The sequence below is a fragment of the Panthera tigris genome, chromosome X, assembly GCF_018350195.1.
Source record: "Panthera tigris isolate Pti1 chromosome X, P.tigris_Pti1_mat1.1, whole genome shotgun sequence".
NCBI lineage: Eukaryota > Metazoa > Chordata > Mammalia > Carnivora > Felidae > Panthera > Panthera tigris.
In genome coordinates this window covers 127,179,043-127,198,336 of record NC_056677.1, presented here as the reverse complement: position 1 = coordinate 127,198,336, position 19,294 = coordinate 127,179,043, and the positions used below count along the sequence as shown (strand labels likewise).

At 45.5% G+C, this 19,294-nt stretch overlaps 2 protein-coding genes across 2 annotated transcripts; both read left to right on the top strand.

The window, feature by feature from the left end:
- The first annotated feature begins 9,608 nt into the window (after positions 1-9,608).
- LOC122235352 (histone H2A-Bbd type 2/3-like) lies at positions 9,609-10,134 on the top strand. The gene has a single exon (XM_042974373.1). It carries the CDS (start codon positions 9,695-9,697, stop codon positions 10,034-10,036), a length of 342 nt encoding a protein of 113 aa, XP_042830307.1. The 5' UTR covers positions 9,609-9,694; the 3' UTR covers positions 10,037-10,134.
- A 576-nt stretch (positions 10,135-10,710) lies between these two features.
- LOC122235364 (40-kDa huntingtin-associated protein) lies at positions 10,711-11,955 on the top strand. The gene has a single exon (XM_042974461.1). It carries the CDS (start codon positions 10,723-10,725, stop codon positions 11,851-11,853), a length of 1,131 nt encoding a protein of 376 aa, XP_042830395.1. The 5' UTR covers positions 10,711-10,722; the 3' UTR covers positions 11,854-11,955.
- Positions 11,956-19,294: the final 7,339 nt, after the last annotated feature.

The following is a 19,294-nucleotide window of genomic DNA, read 5'->3' as shown; positions in this document are numbered from 1 at the left end:
ATCCCCATAGCAACCTATTTTATAAATGAATAAATAGAGGCAATGAGAGATTAAGTGGTTTACCCAAGATCACATGGCTAAATAAGTGTCAGAGGTTGTTAGAACCTCGAAAATCTGGCCACAGAAACAGTGCTTTTAATTCATGAAAGTGGGTGATGGGCATTGAGGAGGGCACCCGTTGGGATGAGCACTAGGTGTTGCATGGAAACCAATTTGACAATAAATTATATTTAATATAAAAAATAAATAAAAGTGAGTTTTAAAAAGCAAAAAAAGGGGCGCCTGGGTGGCTCAGTCGGTTGAGCGTCCGACTTCGGCTCAGGTCACGATCTCACGGTTCGTGAGTTCAAGCCCCGCGTCAGGCTCTGGGCTGATGGCTCAGAGCCTGGAGCCTGCTTCCGATTCTGTGTCCCCCTCTCTCTCTGCCCCTCCCCCATTCATGCTCTGTCTCTCTCTGTCTCAAAAATAAACATTAAAAAAGCAAAAAAAATATTCCATATTCCAAAATAAATATTAATTACTTCCCCCTTGTGCATATTTACAGTCTAGCTGATCATTCATAGATAGTAATCATCATCTTCATTATTAAGTTCCTTCCAACAGAATCTTAAGAGAACCATGAGAATATCTAGATGTTTTACAAATAGTTTGTAAACATCCAACCCCCCCCCCCAATTTTTAAAAAGAAGTGTTTTTCACATTCTCTAATTTTACTTCTTCCAAAGGTAGAAGGTTGATGATAGAAGGAAATCAATCCATTCAGTACTTTTCCTTCTTTCTACACTGTACAAAATATGTCAGTTGTTAGGTCAAAACCATTTTACAGGAAATATTCCCATCACTGCCCCAGGGAACTCTAGGGCATATTGAAGATCTACTCACAGGGCCAGCTGGTGGCTTAGTTGTAAAGTTGGGCCATGTCTGTGCCCTCACCTCCTTAAGCCTACAGCTCACCACAGCCAAAGACCCTGGCAGATATGGTAGTAGTTTATTTTTTGGTTCTCTTTCGTTGTTGTTGTCAGATTTACATTCAGGGGTTGGTGGGTTTGTGGGTAGTTCTATCCTACTCCTTGGCTTTAAGCAGTGAGTCTGGCTTTTGTCCTCCATCTTGCTCAGAGCACTTCTGGACCAGAATATAAAGTATTAGCTTGATTAGCGGAATCCAAGCTTCCTTCCTGGAAGGCATCTTTAACAATTGTGAAAATCATCTTAAGCCATGTTGGTGGCTTAAGTTAGGTAAGCCATGTTAGTTTCATAGTGGTGTTCTAACCTACTTTTTTATGGGTAGATAAACATAGTAATTTATCCTATGCACAAGTGAAGATCACAAGGGTCAATGCTATGGTGAACCTGTGAAGTCAGTGAAGGTTTTTCCCTGCTAGCCCCACCTTTCTCCATGGTTGATCCTTTGTCCCATTGATGATGGCCACTCCATCCAGTTCAGGTATTCAGTATCTTCTCAGCTTCTGCTTTCTAGATCCCTCTCTGATGCCTTGACTGAGGCAGAGTAGTGTCATAGGAAGAGCATGGACTTGAACCAAACTGGGTTTGAATTCTATCTTTGCCTCTGACTAACCTGGTAAATTTGGGGAAGCCACTTTCCTTCCTTGAGCCTCTGTTTCTTCATCTGCAAAGTGGGGCTAAAAATGTCATCTACTTAATAAAGCTGTGATGAATGAAATGAGGTCATGTGTATAAAGTGAGTACCATAGTGAGCAGTACACAATAAATAGTACTTAGTAATTGTTTATCATCATCACCAATATCATTTGAGCAAAAAACAGAACTGAAAAATGCAATAAATGAGATTCAAAACAGACTTGATGCAATGAACACAAGATGGAAGAAGCAGAGGAATTAAGAAGTGATATAAGAGATAAAATAATGGAACATGATGAATCTGAACAAAAGAGAGAATTATGGAACGTGAGAATAGATTTAGGAAACTCAGAGACTCAACCAAGCATAATAACATTCATATTATAGGAGTCCCAGAAGAAGAATAGAGAGAAAATGGAGCAGAACATTTATTTGAGGAAATAATAGCTGAAACCCTCCCTAATCTGGGGAAAGAAACAGACATCCAGATCCAGGAGGCACAGAGAATTCCTATCAAAATCAACAAAAGCAGACCAACATCAAGACATATTGTAATTAAATTTGCAAAATATAGCAATAAAGAAAAATCCTAAAGGCAGCAAGACAAAATAATTCCTTAACTTACAAGGGAAAACCCATAAGACTAGGTGGAGATTTCACAATGAAACTCAGCAAGCCAGGAAGGACTTAACATGATACATTCAACGTGCTGAATGGGAAAAATCCACAGCCAAGAAACTCTATCAAGTAAGGCTATGATTAACACTTTCCCAGACAAACAAAAACTAAAAGAGATCATGACCACTCAACCAGCCCCACAAAAAGGAGATTCTCTGAATGCAAAGGAGAAACCAAAAGTGACAAAGACAAGGAAAGATCAGAGAAAATCTCCAGAAACAATGACAAAACATAATAAAATGGCACTAAGTACATATCTATCAAAATTACTCTGAATGTAAATGCCCCAATCAAAAGACATAGGGTGTCAGAATGGATTTAAAAAAATAAGACCCATCCAAATGCTGCCTACAAGAGATAAATTTTAGACCTAAAGACATCTGCAGATTGAAATTAGGGGATGGAGAAACATATATCATACAAATGGACATCAAAAGAAAGCCAGAGTAGCAATACTTAGATAAATTACACTTTAAACCAAGACTGTAACAGAGATGAAGGGGGCACTATATCACAATAAAGGGGACAATCCAACAAGAAGACCTAATAATTGTAAATATTTATACACCCAATTTGGAAGGTCCCAAATATATAAAACAATTAATAACAAACATAAATAAACTCATTGTTAATAATACAATAACAGTAGGAGACTTTAACACCCCACTTACATCAATGGACAGATCATCTAAGCAGAAAATCAACAAGAAAACAATGACTTTGAATGACACACTGGACAAGATGGACTTAACATATATTCAGAACATTCCATCCTAAAACAGCAGAATACACATTCTTTTCAAGTGCACATGGGACACTTGCCAAAATACATCACACACTAGGTCACAAATCAGACCTCAAAAACTACAAAAAGATTGAGATAATACCATGCATATTTTTCTGACGAAAATGCTGTGAAACTTGAATTCAACCACAAGAAAATAAAATGGAAAGACCACAAATACATGGAGGTTAAATAATATAGTACTAAAGAATGAATGGGTCAACCAGGAAATCAAAGAAATTAAAAAAATACATGGAAACGAATGAAAAAACATAACAATCCAAAACCTTAAGGATGCAGCAAAAGCAGTCCCAGGATGGGAAGTGTATAACAATATTGGCCTACCTTAAAAAGCAAGAAAAATTTCAAATAAACAATGTAACCTTATACCTAAAGGAACTAGAAAAAGAACAACAAATGAAGCCTAAAGCCAGCAGAAGGGAAATAATAAAGATTAGAGAAGAAATAAAGGATATAGAAAATAAAAAAGCACTAGAACAGATCAATGAGGCCAGGAGCTGGTTCCTTGAAAAAAAAATAATGAAATTGGTAACCCCCTAGCCATACTTATTGAAAAGGAAAGTGAAAGGACCCAAAATAAATAAAATCACAAATGGGAGAGAAGAAATAACAACCAACACCACAGAAATACACTTATAAGAATATATCATGAAAATCTATGCCAACAACTTGGACAACCTGGAAAAAATGGATTAATTCCTGGAAACATATAAACAACCAAAACTGAAACAGGAAGAAGTAGAAAACTTGAACAGACTGGTAACCAGAAAAGAAATTCAATCAGTAATAAATCTCCCAAAAAACAAAAGTCCAGGGCCAGATAGCTTCACAGGTGAATTCTATCAAATATTTAAAGAAGGGTTAATACCTATTCTTCTCAAACCATTCTAGAGAATAGAAATGGAAGGGAAACTTCCAAATTAATTCTAGGAGGCCAGAATCACCCTGATACCCAAACCAAAGACTCCACTAAAAAAGAAAACTACAGGCCCATTTCCCAGATGAACATAGATGCAAAAATCCTACTAGCAAACCAAATCCAAGAATACATTTTAAAAGATCATTCACCACAATCAACTGGGATTTGCTTAGGAGGCAAGGTTGGTCCAGTATTTGCAAATCAATCAATGTGGTACATCACATCAATAACAGAAAGGATAAGAACCATATGATCGTTCCAGTGAATGTAGAAAAGGCATTTGACAAAGTACAACATCCATTCATGATAGAAGCTGTCAAGAAAGTAGGTCTGGAGGGAATGTACCTCAAAATAATAAAGTCCAAATATGAAAAACCCACAGGTAATATCATCCTCAATGGAGAAAACCTGAGAGCTTTTTCTCTATGTTCAGGGACAAGACAGGAATGTTGGCTCCTCCACTGTTATTTAATATAGTTCTAGAAGTCCTAGCCACAACAATCAAACAACAGAAAGAAATAAAAGGCATCTAAAATGCAAGGAGGAAGTCAAACTTTTACTCTTTGCAGATGCCATGGTACTCTACATAGAAAACCCAAAAGATTCCACCAAAAAAGTTGCTAGAACTGCTGATACATGAATTCAGTAAAGTCAAAGGATATAAAATCAACACACAGAAATCTGTTGCAGTTCATAACGAACTCTCTCTCTTTCTGAGAAAGAGAACTCAAGGAATCAATCCCATTCACAAATTAACCAAAAACCATAAGATACCTAGGAATAAACCTAACCAAAGGGGTGAAAGATCTGTACTCTGAAAATTATAGAAAGTTTATGAAAGGAATTGAAGAAGACACAAAGAAATGCAAAACTCTCCATGCTCATTGATTGGAAGAAAAAATATTGGTAAAATGTCAATACTACCCAAAGCAATCTACACATTCAGTGCAATCCCTATCAAAATACTAAAAGCACTTTTCACAGAGCTAGAACAAACAATCCTAAAACATGTATGGAACCACAAAAGACCCCGAATAATCAATGCAACCTTTTAAAAGAAAAGAAAAGCTGGAGGCACCATAATTCCTGACTTCAAGTAATATTACAAAACTGTAGTAATCAAGACAATATGGTACTGGGACAAAAATAGACACATAGATCAACAGAAGAGATTAGAAACCCCAGAAGTCAACCCACCACTCTATAGTCAATTAATCTTTGACAAAGCAAGAAAGAATATCCAAGGGGAAAAAGACAATCTCTTCAACAGTGTTGGGTAAACTGGACAGCAACATGCAAAAGAATGAAACTGGACCACTTTCTTACACCATACACAAAAATAAATTCAAATGGTTTAACAACCTAAGTATGAGACAGGAAACCATCAAAATCTGAGAGGAGAACACTGGCAATAACTACTTTTATTGGCCATAGTAACTTCTTTTTTTTTTTAAGTCTATTCATTTATTTTAAAAGAGGGAGAGAACATGATGAGAGGAGGGGCAGAGAGAGAGAGACTCCTAAGCAGGCCCCATGCTGCCAGCATGGAACCCACCGTGGGGCTCAAACTCACGAACCACAAGATCATGACCTGAGCCAAAACCAAAGACCGAACACTTAACTGACTGAGCCACCCAGGAGCCCCTGGCCATAGCAACTTCTTACTAGATATGTTTCCTGAGGCAAGGGAAACAAAAGCAAAAATAAACTACTGGGACCTCATCAAAATAAAATCTGCACAGTGAAGGACACCATCAACAAAACTAAAAGCAAGTGTTCAGAATAGGAGAAGATACTTGCAAACGACATACCTGATATAGGGTTAGTATCCAAAATCTATAAAGAAGTTATAAATCTCAATACCCAAAAAGCAAATCATCCAATTAAAAAATTGGCAGAAAACATGAATAGATGTTTTTCCAAAGAAGACATACAGATGGCTACATGAAAAAAGGATCAACATTACTCATCATCAGGGAAATACAAATCAAACTACAATGAGAGATCAACTCACACCTCTCAGAAAGGCTAAAATTAACAACAGAAGTAACATCAGGTGTTGGAGAGGATGCAGAGAAAGGGAAACCCTCTTGCACTGTTGATGGGGGTAACAGAGAGGCCACTCTAGAAAACAGTGTGGAGGATCCTCAAAAAATAAAAGTAGAACTACCCTACATCCCACAATTGCACTGCTACGTATTTACCCAAAGAATACAAAAATACTGATTTCAAGGGATACATGCACCCTGATATTTATAGCAGCATTATTGGCAATAGCCAAGTTATGGAAAGAGCCCAAATGTCCATCGACTGGTGAATGGATTATGAAGATGGGGTTTGCACATAAATAGAATGGAACATTACTGAGCCATAAAAAAGAATGAAATCTTGCCATTTGCAATGACATGGAAGGAGCTAGAGAATAATATCCTACGCAAAATTAGCCAGAAAAAGATAAATACCATATGATTTCGCTTTTATGTGGAATTTAAGAAAAAAAATAGGGGCACCTGGGTGGCTCAGTCGGTTGAGCATCCAACTTCGGCTCAGGTCATGGTCTCACGGTCCATAAGTTCGAGCCCTGCATCGGGCTCTGTGCTGACAGCTCAGAGCCTGGAGCCTGTTTCGGATTCTGTGTCTCCCTCTCTCTCTGACCTTCCCCCATTCATGCTCAATCTCTCTCTGTCTCAAAAATAAATAAATGTTTAAAAAAAAGAAAAAATAAGCATAGAATGGGAAAAGAGAGGGAAACCAAGAAACAAATTCTTTTTTAATTTTTTTTTAACATTTATTTATTTTTGAGACAGAGAGAGACAGCATGTGAACAGGGGAGGGGCAGAGAGAGAGGGAGACAGAGAATCCGAAACAGGCTCCAGGCTCTGAGCTGTCAGCACAGAGCCCGATGCGGGGCTCGAACTCACAGACCGCGAGATCATGACCTGAGCCGAAGTCAGACACTTAACCGACCGAGCTACCCAGGCGCCCCGAAACAAATTCTTAACTAAGGAGAATACACTGATGGTTACCAGAGGGAAGATGGGTGGGGGGATGGGTTAAATAGGTGATGGGGATTAAGGAGTGCACAAGTGATGAGCACCAGATGTTTTATGGAAGTGTTGAATCACTATATTGCACACCTGAAACTAATTATACACCATATGTTAACTGACATTTAAATAAAAACTTACCAAAAAGTGAAAGGAATCCCTTTTACAATATCATCAAAAATAATAAAATACTGGGGAATAAATTTAACAATAGATGTGCAAGATTATATTTGCTAAAAGGAAAACATTGCTGAAAGAAATTAAAGAGGGCCTAAATCAATGAAAAGCCATTCTGTTTTAGTGATATGAATACTTAATATTGTTAAGATGGCCATAATCTCGAAGGCAATATATAGATTCAATACAGTCTCTATCAAAATTTCAATGATCGGGGAGCCTGGGTGGTTTAGTCGGTTAGGTGGCAAACCTCAGCTCAGGTCAGGATCTCGCAGTTTGTGGGTTTGAGCCCTGCATCAGGCTCTGTGCTGACAGTTAGGACCCTGGACCCTGCTTCAGAGTCTGTGTCTCCCTCTCTCTCGGCTGCTACCCCACTTGAACTCTATCACTCTCAAAAGTAAATAAACATTTAAAACGTTTTAAAAACCTTTTCAGTGATCTTTTGCAGACGTAAAAGCCAATCCTAAATTTCTATGGAAATGCAAGGGACAGAGACAGCCAAAACAATCCAGAAAAGAAGAACAAAGCTGTGCGATCCACACGTGCCACTTTCAAAACTTACTTCAAAACTACAGCAATCGTAAACTGTGGTACTGGCATAGGGGTAGACACGTAGGTCAATGTTTTTGAATTTACAGTGAGAAATAAACCCATAGATTTACGAATAGTTGATATTCAACAAGGGGGCCCAGACCATTCAATGGAGGAATGAGCAATCTCTTCAACAAACGGTGCTGGGAAAACTGAATGTTGACAGAAAAAAGAATGAACGTGGGCTCCAGTTTCACACCACGTATGAAAATGAATTCCAAAACGGATCACAGACCCAAACGTAAGCGATGAAACTATGAAACCCTTGGAATAAAACATAGATATAAATCCCCCTGGCTTTACCTACACAACAGTTCCTTACATATGGCAGCAAAAGCGCGGCCACAAAAGAAGGGGGGTGGTGGAGAGAGGATAAGTTGTACACCATCCAAACCAAAAACTTTTGTGCATGAAAGGACTCTGTCTAGAAGGTGAAAGGACAAAACGCACAGGATGGGAGAAGCATTTGCAAATCACACGTGGGATAAGGGTGTATTTTCCAGAATGCGTAAAGAACACCTACAAGTCAGCAATGAAAGCACGAACGAACAGCCCAGTTAAAAAATGGGAAAGGACTTGAGCAGACGTTCCTCCAAAGTGGATGTGCAAATGGCCAAGAGGCACATGCAAAGACGCTCAACATCACGCGCCAACAGGGCGATGCGAATCACAACCGCCATGAGGCACCACTTCGCAGCCAGTAGGATGGCTCTTCTAGGCACAAGAAAGCAAAACAAAGGCAAAAAGACGGGTTCGGGCGAGGGTGCGCAAGGACTGGGACTCACACACTGCTGCTGGGAATGCAGAGCTGCTGTGGGGATCCGCTGGGCGGCTCCTCAGTAAGTGACCGGCAGAATTAGCACCCGACCCCTCAATCGCAGCCCCAGTGCAATTTCCTACCCTAGGGAATCAGAAACAGGCGCTCAGACAGAACCCTGTGCAGGAAATGCTCGGCGCAGCGCTGTTCACATCTGCCGCAAGGTGGGAATGGCGGAGCTGCCCGTCAGCCCGTGAACTGGGAGAGGCCGCCACACACGGTGTGTCCCTGCGGTGGAATATTACTCGGCCGTGAAAAGGCTTGAAGTGCCGACTCACGCTCCCACACGGACGAACGGACCCTAGTGACAACGCTGCGCTACGGGAAAGCAACCAGGCACAGAAAGCCGCCTGTTCGCCCAGCGATCCCGCGTGCAGAAAGAAGTAAGTGTCCGGGACAGGCGAACCCCTATGGGCAGCAAGCCGACTGGCGGTTGCCTGCGGGCTCCCGAGGACGGGGGTGGGGGGCAGGGGGGTGCGGTGAGGACTGGCTGCCTGACACGTACAGGGGTCTCTTTGAGGGGTGGTGCCACGGTTTGGAACTAGACGGCCGTGGTGGTCGCCCGACCCCTCTAGTGTATACTCGGGGCCGCTGGCTCCTACACGCGTGTTGTGTGTGCACAATGCGCCCGCCCAGCCAAAAGCCAGCGTTCCTTCAAACAGGGGTTCCAGGGAGCAGGCTCCCGCCCAGCACTGTTTCTCTGCAGCGGGGGCCCATGGGAAAGCAGTGACTTCACCGGATGTACGTGTCCCAAAACGCGCACCCGACCAATGATGGGGTCGGTCTGTGATCTCTAGGATATAGAGTAGCGGCTCTGGAACCCTGCCGGTCGGAAACTTCGGGCCAACTGGCTTTTTACACCGCTTCCCGCCACATCGCACCATATCCAGCCCTATCCGACCGCATCCAGCCACACCCGACCGCATCCAGCCCTATCCGACCGCATCCAGCCCTATCCGACCGCATCCAGCCCTATCGCACCGCATCCAGCCGCACCCGACCGCTTCCCGCAGCGCACGCCAGACCGAGGCCCGTCCGAGAGAGCGCAGCCGAGGCCCAGCATGCCTGTGAGGAGGAGCCGTCGAGGGTCGTCCGGTGGCCAGAGCCGGGTCCGCTCCCGCACTGCCCGAGCCGAGTTGACGTTCTCCGTGAGCCACGTGGAGCGCCTCCTGCGGGAGGGCCGCTACTCGCAGCGCCTGGGCGCGTCCGCCCCGATCTTCCTAGCGGCCGTCATCCAGTCCCTGACGGCCAAGGTCCTGGAGCTGGCCGGCATCGAGGCCCGCAACAGAGGCAGGAGGCTCATCACCCCGGATGTCGTGGACATGGTGGTCCACAACCACCCGCTGCTCAGCGCCTTCTTCCAGTCCACCATCATCTCCCAGGCGGTCCCGGGCCGGTACTAGCTGTCCCACGCGACGTGGGGTCCGGCAGGCGCCAGGCCTACTCATGGCCGGGGTGGGCCCCGGCCGGCCTGGTGCCTCAGGCAGTCCCTGAAAGCCAATAAAGTGTTTGGAGAAACCCGCGTGAGTGCTTCTGTCGCTGGTGTGTGGGGCGTGGTCGCGGGACGTCCCTCGTCGGGGGTGGGGGTGGGGGGGGGGTGGGGAGGGGGTCGTGGTCGGGGAAGACCCAGCAGAGCAGCTTGTCTCGGGGATCATGCAGGCGGTGGCCCTGGGCGGGAGAGGCTGGCTCGGGTGGAGGCTTTGACGGGAGGGGTGACGAGTGACCGGGGCGGGGGGACCTGGCGAGCGAGAACCCTGCCAGGTTGGAATTGGGGTCACGCGGGACGGCGAGCTGGGTTTCGGGCCGGTTCGGTTACAGATTCTGGGAGACGCCTTCGGCAACGCGGGTAAACAGGCTGTCACCCAGCCACAGCGGGCACCTGGCCAGGCCCCGCCCCAGGGTCCACGATTTGCACACACGACCCGCGCGGGGCCAGGCCTCTCCTCCGGGCCCCGTCGCTTGCGTATCACCGGGGCAACGGGGCGCCTGGCTGCCCGAGCGCGGACGCAGGGCACGTCGCCGCCGGGCGCCCGCACGTCCGACCGTCCGCGTCCGCGTCCGCGTCCGCGTCTGCGTGTGGGCGGCGAACATGGCGGCGTCCGCGCCCGGCCTGGGCGGCGCTGCGGGCCCGGGCCCCGAGGCCGGGGACTTCTTGGCGCGGTACCGCCAGGTGTCGAGCAAGCTGAAGAAGCGGTTCCTGCGGAAGCCCAACGTGGCGGAGGCGGGCGAGCAGTTCGGGCAGCTGGGCCGGGAGCTGCGCGCCCAGGAGTGCCTGCCCTACGCGGCCTGGTGCCAGCTGGCGGTGGCGCGCTGCCAGCAGGCGCTCTTCCACGGGCCTGGGGAGGCGCTGGCGCTCACCGAGGCCGCCCGCCTCTTCCTGCGGCAGGAGCGCGACGCGCGCCAGCGACTCGCCTGCCCGGCGGCCTACGGGGAGCCGCTGCAGGCCGCCGCCAACGCCCTGGGCGCCGCCGTGCGCCTGCACCTCGAGCTGGGCCAGCCGGCCGCCGCCGCCGCCCTCTGCCTGGAGCTGGCCGCCGCCCTGCGCGACCTGGGCCAGCCGGCCGCCGCCGCCGGCCACTTCCAGCGCGCCGCCCACCTGCAGCTCCCGCAGCTGCCCCTGGCCGCGCTGCAGGCGCTTGGCGACGCCGCCTCCTGCCAGCTGCTGGCGCGCGACTACAACGGCGCCCTGGCGGTCTTCACGCGCATGCAGCGCCTGGCGCGGGAGCACGGCAGCCACCCGGTGCCGCCGCCGCCGCCGCCGCCGCCCCCGCCGCCGCCGCCTCCGGGGCCACAGGTCGGGCCCGGCGCGGCCCCGGCCCTGCCCGCCGCGCTGCTCCCTGCGAACGGCGGCCCTGCGCCCGCGCCCTCTCCCGCCACGCTGGGCGCCTTCTCCGACGTGCTGGTCCGCTGCGAGGTGTCCCGCGTGCTGCTGCTGCTGCTGCTGCAACCGCCGCCCGCCAAGCTCCTGCCGGAGCACGCCCACACTCTGGAGAAGTACTCCTGGGAGGCTTTCGACGGCCACGGGCAGGAGAGCGGCGGCCAGCTTCCTGACGAGCTGTTCCTGCTGCTGCAGTCCTTGGTCATGGCCACCCACGAAAAGGACACGGAAGCCGTCAAGTCGCTGCAAGTGGAGATGTGGCCGCTGTTGAGTGCCGAGCAGAACCACCTCCTTCACCTGGTTCTGCAAGAAACCGTCTCCCCCTCGGGACAGGGCATCTGAGGACTCACGTGAACGAAGGCACTCGTTGCTTGCTACCAAACGTCGTGCGTCTGTCTCCCTTGGCGTTTCGGGGGGAAATACAAGTCGTGGATGCCGGCAGAGTTCTACCTTGGTTTCTCTTACTCCTCTGGCCACTGTAGCAATATAGTTCACTGGGAGGTACCTGTGTCCCAAAGACTGACTTCCATAACGGAGGGAGGGAAAAACAACCAGGACAACGTGATGGGATCAGAGTGGAAGACAGGGCTGTCTTCCCCGAGGCTGCAACGTAAGAATGAGAACCCTCTTGCGGCGCCTGGGGTGGCTCAGTCCGGAGTCTGATTTCAGCTCAGGTCATGATCTCGCTGTTAGTGAGTCCGAGACCTCCCCCCACCACCTTGGGGCCCTGCGCTGACAGCTGGGAGCCTGCTTGGGATTCTCTGTCTCCCTCTCTGCCCCTCCCCTGCTGCACCCATGCTCTCTGTCTCAATAGAAATAAAAAGAACCCCGTTTATCCCTTACTTCTTCCACCCAACTCCCCCTACATCTTTGTGGCAGAGGATTTCATTTTTCACAGTTCTGCCTAAATACTTAAGCTATAGGATTTTTTTTTGTATCGTGATCTCATTTCTTAGCGTATATTGACGTCTATCTGTGGGATCACCCAAGTAGTTTCATCTGCCCCATGCATATTTGTGGGAATCGTTTGATTAGTACATTGTTGTTGCTCCAGCCCTAAATCCACAATAAAGCCATCCTGATGCCCCTAACCTGTGGTTTAGCTTTACTTCATCTGTAACATGGGAATAGCTTCTCTGCCCATCAAGAAGCAGGAAGTAGAAAAACAGTTCTCCTTCAGGTCCATGATGCATTCATTCATTTGAAACGGACAGTGTGCCTAGGACTCAGGCTGTGCCCCGCGGTGAATCTACAGAGTTCATTTGCCATGTGGTGCTTAAGTGGTCCTTACTTAAGAGAGCTACCGTGCAAATGTGTCTGGTGCAAGGTTGGGGGTGGGGCAGGAATGTTCTAACAAATGTGTTTAGCAAATGTGTCGGTGTGCATTGGAATTCACAGTTCTGGTTCCAGGTTCTGTTCTGAGAGGCATGCCTAATCCATGTGACAATCCTGTATTTGTAGTAGGGACCTTTCTGTACCTCTTATTTAACTCCAGTGTGTAAAATCAGCACGGTTCTTTGGTATTGTGTGGTCACGTATGTGAAAGACAGTGCCTTTGTTCCGCAAGAGCAGGGTGGTATCCCATTTCAAAATACTACATTTCCAAAGCTTTTTGGTCCAAATGTCACATGCAGACATTACAGTGTGGGGGCTTTTTCAATTCCATTTTATTTTCTTTACAGTGTTGGGAGTGATAACGAGAACTCTTCAGAATATAATCTTCTCAATCATTCAGGTTTGGGAAAATGCATCCTTTACGCTGAAGTTGTGTACGGTACTAATATTTTGGAGTGAGGTTTAAGGGCACAGCTTGGCGGTAGATTTGCCTTATTTTGTGTGCATTGCAGGGGATATGTACAGGTTGCCACCATGAGTTAAGTGCCGCAAAAGGGGCGGGACTTGTGGCGTATTCCTTCCTACTTCTGTTTCAACAATGTGGGAGCAATACGTAAGGAAATATGGGACAGGCCCATCTGAGACAGACTCAGCCAGCATTCCTGTCCTCTCACTTGTCTGCCAGGAAGGGTCTTTTAGAGCCCTAAAAACCTCATCCAATTTTTTGCAAAAGTGGCTAGGGTATCAGACACATGGAAAGATGCTCAACATCGCTCATCATCAGGGAAATGCAAGTCAAAACCACAGTGAGATAGCCCCTCACACCTGTCAGAATGGCTAAAATCAAAAACACAAGAAACAACGTGTTGGCGAGGATGGAGAGAAAAGGGAACCCTCTTGCACTGTTGGTGGGAATAAAAACTAGTGCAGCCACTCTGGAAAACAGTGTGGAGTTTCCTCAAAAAGTTAAAAATAGAGCTGCCCTTCAACCCAGCAATTGTGCTAGTAGGTATTTACACAAAGAAAATGAAAATACTGATTTGAATAGATATATGCACCCCTATGTTTATTGCGGCATTATTTACAATAGTCAAAATATGGAAGCAATCCAAGTGTCCATCCATAGATGAATGGAAAAAAAAAGGTCTATATATAGAAGCACACATATGCACACACACACACACGCGCACACACACACACACACACACACACACACACACACTGGAATATTAGCCATAAAAAGAATGAAATCTTGCCATTTCCAACAACATGGATCCATCTAGAAAGTATAATGCTCTGTGAAATAAGCCAGTCTTAAACTGGAATTTACAAAGAAAGTGGTTAGGTTGCATGCTCTTTCCTGCTTTTGCTTTTCCTGGTGTATTCCTCTCCATCTGTGCTACGGGCCTGGCTGGCTGCCTTACTGTTTTATGACAAAAATGTTTAGGAGTTATGGAATGTGGCTGGTGATAGTATTTGGATTTGGGCGCCAGGAAAAGCCTCCTTAGGCCTCTGGTCTAACTCCTTGCCTTGAGGAAGTGGCAGGGAAGGATTACTAGAAAGCTTAGTGTCGGATGTATGAACAACATTAGAGTTCTCCAGAGAAATAAAATGAATAGAATCTCTCTATGTATATGTGTGTGGATACTTACATATGTTTATATACACATACATATACACATATATACATGTTTGTATGTACAAACAGAAAGATTGATTTTAAGGTATTGGTTCACAAGACTGTGGAGGCTTGAAAAGCCCCAAATCTTCAGGATAGGCCAGTAGCCTGGAGACCCAGAAAAGAGGTGCATTTGGAGTCCCAAGGCAGTTTGCAGGCTTAATGGCTGAATTCCTCTCTTCCAAGGAAGTCAGTCTTTTTCTGTTAAGGCTTTTTTAAAAAAAATGTTTATTTATGAGAGAGAGAGAGAGCACAAGCAGGGGAGGGGCGGAGAGAGAGGGAGACACAGAATCAAAAGCAGACCCCAGGCTCTGCTCTGTCAGCACAGAGCCTGATGTGGGGCTTGAACTCATGAACCTCTGGATCATGACCTGAGCCAAAGTTGGATGCCCAACAACTGAGCTACCCAGGTGCCCCTCTGTTAAGGCTTTTAATTGATTGGATGAGGCCCATTGACATATGGGGGGGGTAATCTGCTTTACTCAAGGTCCACTTATTTTTTTTTAATTTTTTTAATGTTTATTTATTTTTGAGAGAGAGAGAGAGTGGGGGAGGGGCATAGAGCGAGGGAAACACAGAACCCAAAGCAGGCTCCAGGCTCTGAGCTGTCAGCACAGAGCCTGACGCGGGGCTCCAACTCACAGACCACGAGATCATGACCTGAGCCAAAGTTGGGTGCATAACCGACTGAGCCACCCAGGCACCCCAAGGTCCACTTATTAAATGTCAATGTCAACTACAAAATACCCTCACAGAAACATCAAAAGTAATGTTTGACCAAATGTCTGGGTACAGTGGCCTAGTCAAGTTGACACATAAAATTAACCATCACAGGTACACCCTTTATCAACTTGGCACCAAGACCCATCTCCTTAAAACGTTCTTAAACTCTTAATAAAGATAATAACAAGATTCTACTTAGACCTAATGTGGTACAACGATCCTGTGTACAACCAAAACTACAATACCCCTTTCCCCAGTAGAGGATGCACAGTCCTTCAGTAATATTTGCTCTTCTCCTTGACATCCTGGAACTTCAGTACTATGATGTAAAGTTAATACTTAAATACTATGATATAAATTCAATGCACTCCATATTTATAGGAGGATAAGTGAGGGAAGAAAGCACATTTTAGGCATACAAACTTACAAACATTGATAACAAAAGAAGGGAAAATATTCATGTCAATTACAATCCCTGTTTCTGTAACTGATCACATAATCATAGCTGGTATTCATAATGCACAATTACACTGACATGAATAATCTAAAATAGTCAAATTGATCAATGGTAGTTACCAGGGCCTGAAGGGAGGGGGAAATGGAGAGTTACTAATCAATGGGCATAAAGCTTCAAATCAGCAAGATTAATAAGTTCTAGAGATCTGCCATATAACATTGTACCTATAATCCATAGTAATGTATTATACACTAAAGAAATTTATCAAGGGGGTAGATCTTTTAGGTCTATCCTAAATAGAATAAAATTTTATAAAGAGATACTCTTAAATATAAAGACACAAAGATTAAAAGTAGAACAATATTTTAAAAAGTAGAATATATAAATATATATTATAAAAACAGAAGGCATAGAAAGCTAGAATGGTTATTTAGATATTAGAAAAATTCCAATCATGTTAGAGATTTTAGCATCACTCTTGTGGCAAATTGAAATGTGCTCAATGATCTTTTATCATTAGTTAATTGCAAAATAAAGCCACGATGAGATATCACTATTTATCTACCTGATGTAGAATGGCCAAAACTAACCAGCTGGCAACATCAAATGTTGGCAAGGATATGGAACAACTGGGACCCTCACACATAGTGGGAGTATAAAAGGGTACAAACTCTTTGGAAAACAGTTAAGCAGTTTCTTATAAAGCTAGATATACACCTAACCTATTACCTAACACTTCCACTTTTAGGAATTATCCAAGGGAAATGAAAGCATATTAGCACACAAAAACTTTAACACACATATTTATAGTAGGTCTTTTCGTGATAATAAAAAACTAAAAACAGGCCAGATGTCCATCAAAAGTTGAATGTATAGGGGCGCCTGGGTTGCTCGGTCGGTTGGGCATCCGACTTCCACTCGGCTCATGATCTTGCGGCTCGTGGGTTAGAGCCCCGCGTTGGGCTCTGTGCTGGCAGCTTGGAGCCTGGAGCCTGCTTCAGTTTCTGTCTCCCCTTCTTTCTGTCCCTCTGCTGCTTGCACTCTCTCTCTCTCTCTCTCTCTGTCAAATATGAATAAACATTTAAAAAATTTTTTAAAAGTTGAATGTATAAACATAGTGTGGTTTATTAATACAGCTGAATAACACTGATGAAAAGGAATGGATCATTAATACATGCAAAATATGGTTGAATCTCAAGCTTCACTGAAAGTAGTTACACTTTTGACGCCATTTATCTGAAGTTCTAGAACTTCAAGACTAATATGGGGTAGGAAAAAATAAGATCAGTGGTTGCCTACAGGAAATGAGGATGAGACTAATTGGGAAGGGGCCCAAGAAAAATTTTCATGTGATTTATCAGTCCAACTCTTTAGTATTTAGCCTAGAGAAATGAAAATTTATATTTATACAAAAACATGTCCATAAATGTTTATAGCAGTTTATTCAAAATTTCCCAAACCTGGAAACCAGAATGTCCTATAATAAGCAAATGATTAAACAAACTGTGATATACCCATATAATGGAATAATACTTGAACATAAAGCATAACTATTGATATATTCTAGTTGAGCAATCTAGATAAACCTGGAAAGCAATATGTTGAATGATAGCAGCCAGTTTTAAAGGTGACATACTGTATGAATATATTTACAAGATGTTCTGGGAAAGGAAGTTCTACAGAGATGGAGAACAGAGCAGTGGTTATTCTCAAGATTAGGTCTGAGGAAAGGGTTTCGCTAATGTTGAGTTTAAACTCCTCCAAAGTACAACTGCTTCAGCATTCATTTTATGTGGATAAGTGACATGCAGGGGTCTTGAGAAAACATGAGCCTACCCTCAAGTGCATGCCCTAGATGACAACCAGCTGAGTCACAAAGAGTGTAAGAACCTGACAAGACTTCCCCAATCATCCTAGTGTTAGTCTCTCCTGCCTCCCAGGTCCTCCCTTTGTGGGTCCCTTAGATAAGACTTGCACAGAGCTTAACAAAACACCATTCTTTTTTGTTTGTTTTGAATTGGTCAATCCAGCCTGAGCCTGGAAACCCAGAAAGATTTCACCTATGAACCTTAGTAAAGGCATATGCCCAGGTCCTGTTGCCCCCTCTCTGCTTATGCCCTGCCTTGACCTCCCCATGTGGCCCGCCAGGCATGCTGTGTACCTCTTCAGGAGCTACGAGTAATACACCTCTCCGTTTCATTTTCCCTTTCAGTCTCTGTTGAAACTTGGCTCACCATCGCACACACTTACCCTGGGTTCTCCTTAAATTTTTTAAGTGTATTTATTTTGACGGGGGTGGGGGGGGTGGGGGGGCGGGGAGACGGCGGGGCAGGAGCAGAAAGAAGCGGAGAGAGGGAGAGAGAGAGAGACGCTCGCACTGGGAGCTCAGAGACCCATGTGGGGCTCGATCTCATGTACCGTGAGATCATGACCTTAGCCAAAATCAAACTCCCACGCTCAACCAACTGAGCCACCCAGGCACCCCGGGGCTCTCCTTAAAAGTGTTAATTTAACAAAAATCACAACTAAAAAGGGACAGTAGTACCAAATCAGAAACTATTCTGTGTTGACGAAGCTGTTCCATAGCCTGACCGTGGTGGTGGATACACATATGTATACAAATGTTGAATTCATAGAACTGGGCTCCAAAAGAGGTTGATTTTTTGTATAATGTAAAACATAAAATAAAAAACAAAAGAAATAACAGCATCATGGATTGCATACAGTATCATCCCTAAGATTTAGTGAAATCTTACTTTAGCATAATTTTATATATGTATGCATATAAAATTTTACACATTTAATTTTATTATATATATATACTTAGGTATGCATATAAAATTTTATACATTTAATTTCCTTTAACTCTTCTAATCACTGTTCTAAAATGGAGGGCAAGTATTATGCTCTCATTATAAAAATGAAATTGAAGTTTCAGCGAAACACCAGTACCATAGCAGGAAAGCAGTAGGCATAAAATGTCTTACTGATCAAATTCAAACTACATAAAGCATAAAGAAATAATACTAAAAAATGTAGGACTCACACTTAGCCATTATTCTGGCTTTGAGACCCTATGGTCTAGTGCAAGATACTTATGCAAATTAAGGGTTCTGGGGGAAGAACTCTTCCAGGGGCAAAGTTGATACATAACAAAGCCAAGGAGTGAGGCCTTGCCTGGTGCCAGTCTTGTATGCAAATCATGGATCCTGGGGCGGGGCCTGGCCAGGTGCCCGCTGTGGCTGGGTGACAGCCTGTTTACCCGCGTTGCCGAAGGCGTCTCCCAGAATCTGTAACCGAACCGGCCCGAAACCCAGCTCGCCGTCCCGCGTGACCCCAATTCCAACCTGGCAGGGTTCTCGCTCGCCAGGTCCCCCCGCCCCGGTCACTCGTCACCCCTCCCGTCAAAGCCTCCACCCGAGCCAGCCTCTCCCGCCCAGGGCCACCGCCTGCATGATCCCCGAGACAAGCTGCTCTGCTGGGTCTTCCCCGACCACGACCCCCTCCCCACCCCCCCCCACCCCCACCCCCGACGAGGGACGTCCCGCGACCACGCCCCACACACCAGCGACAGAAGCACTCACGCGGGT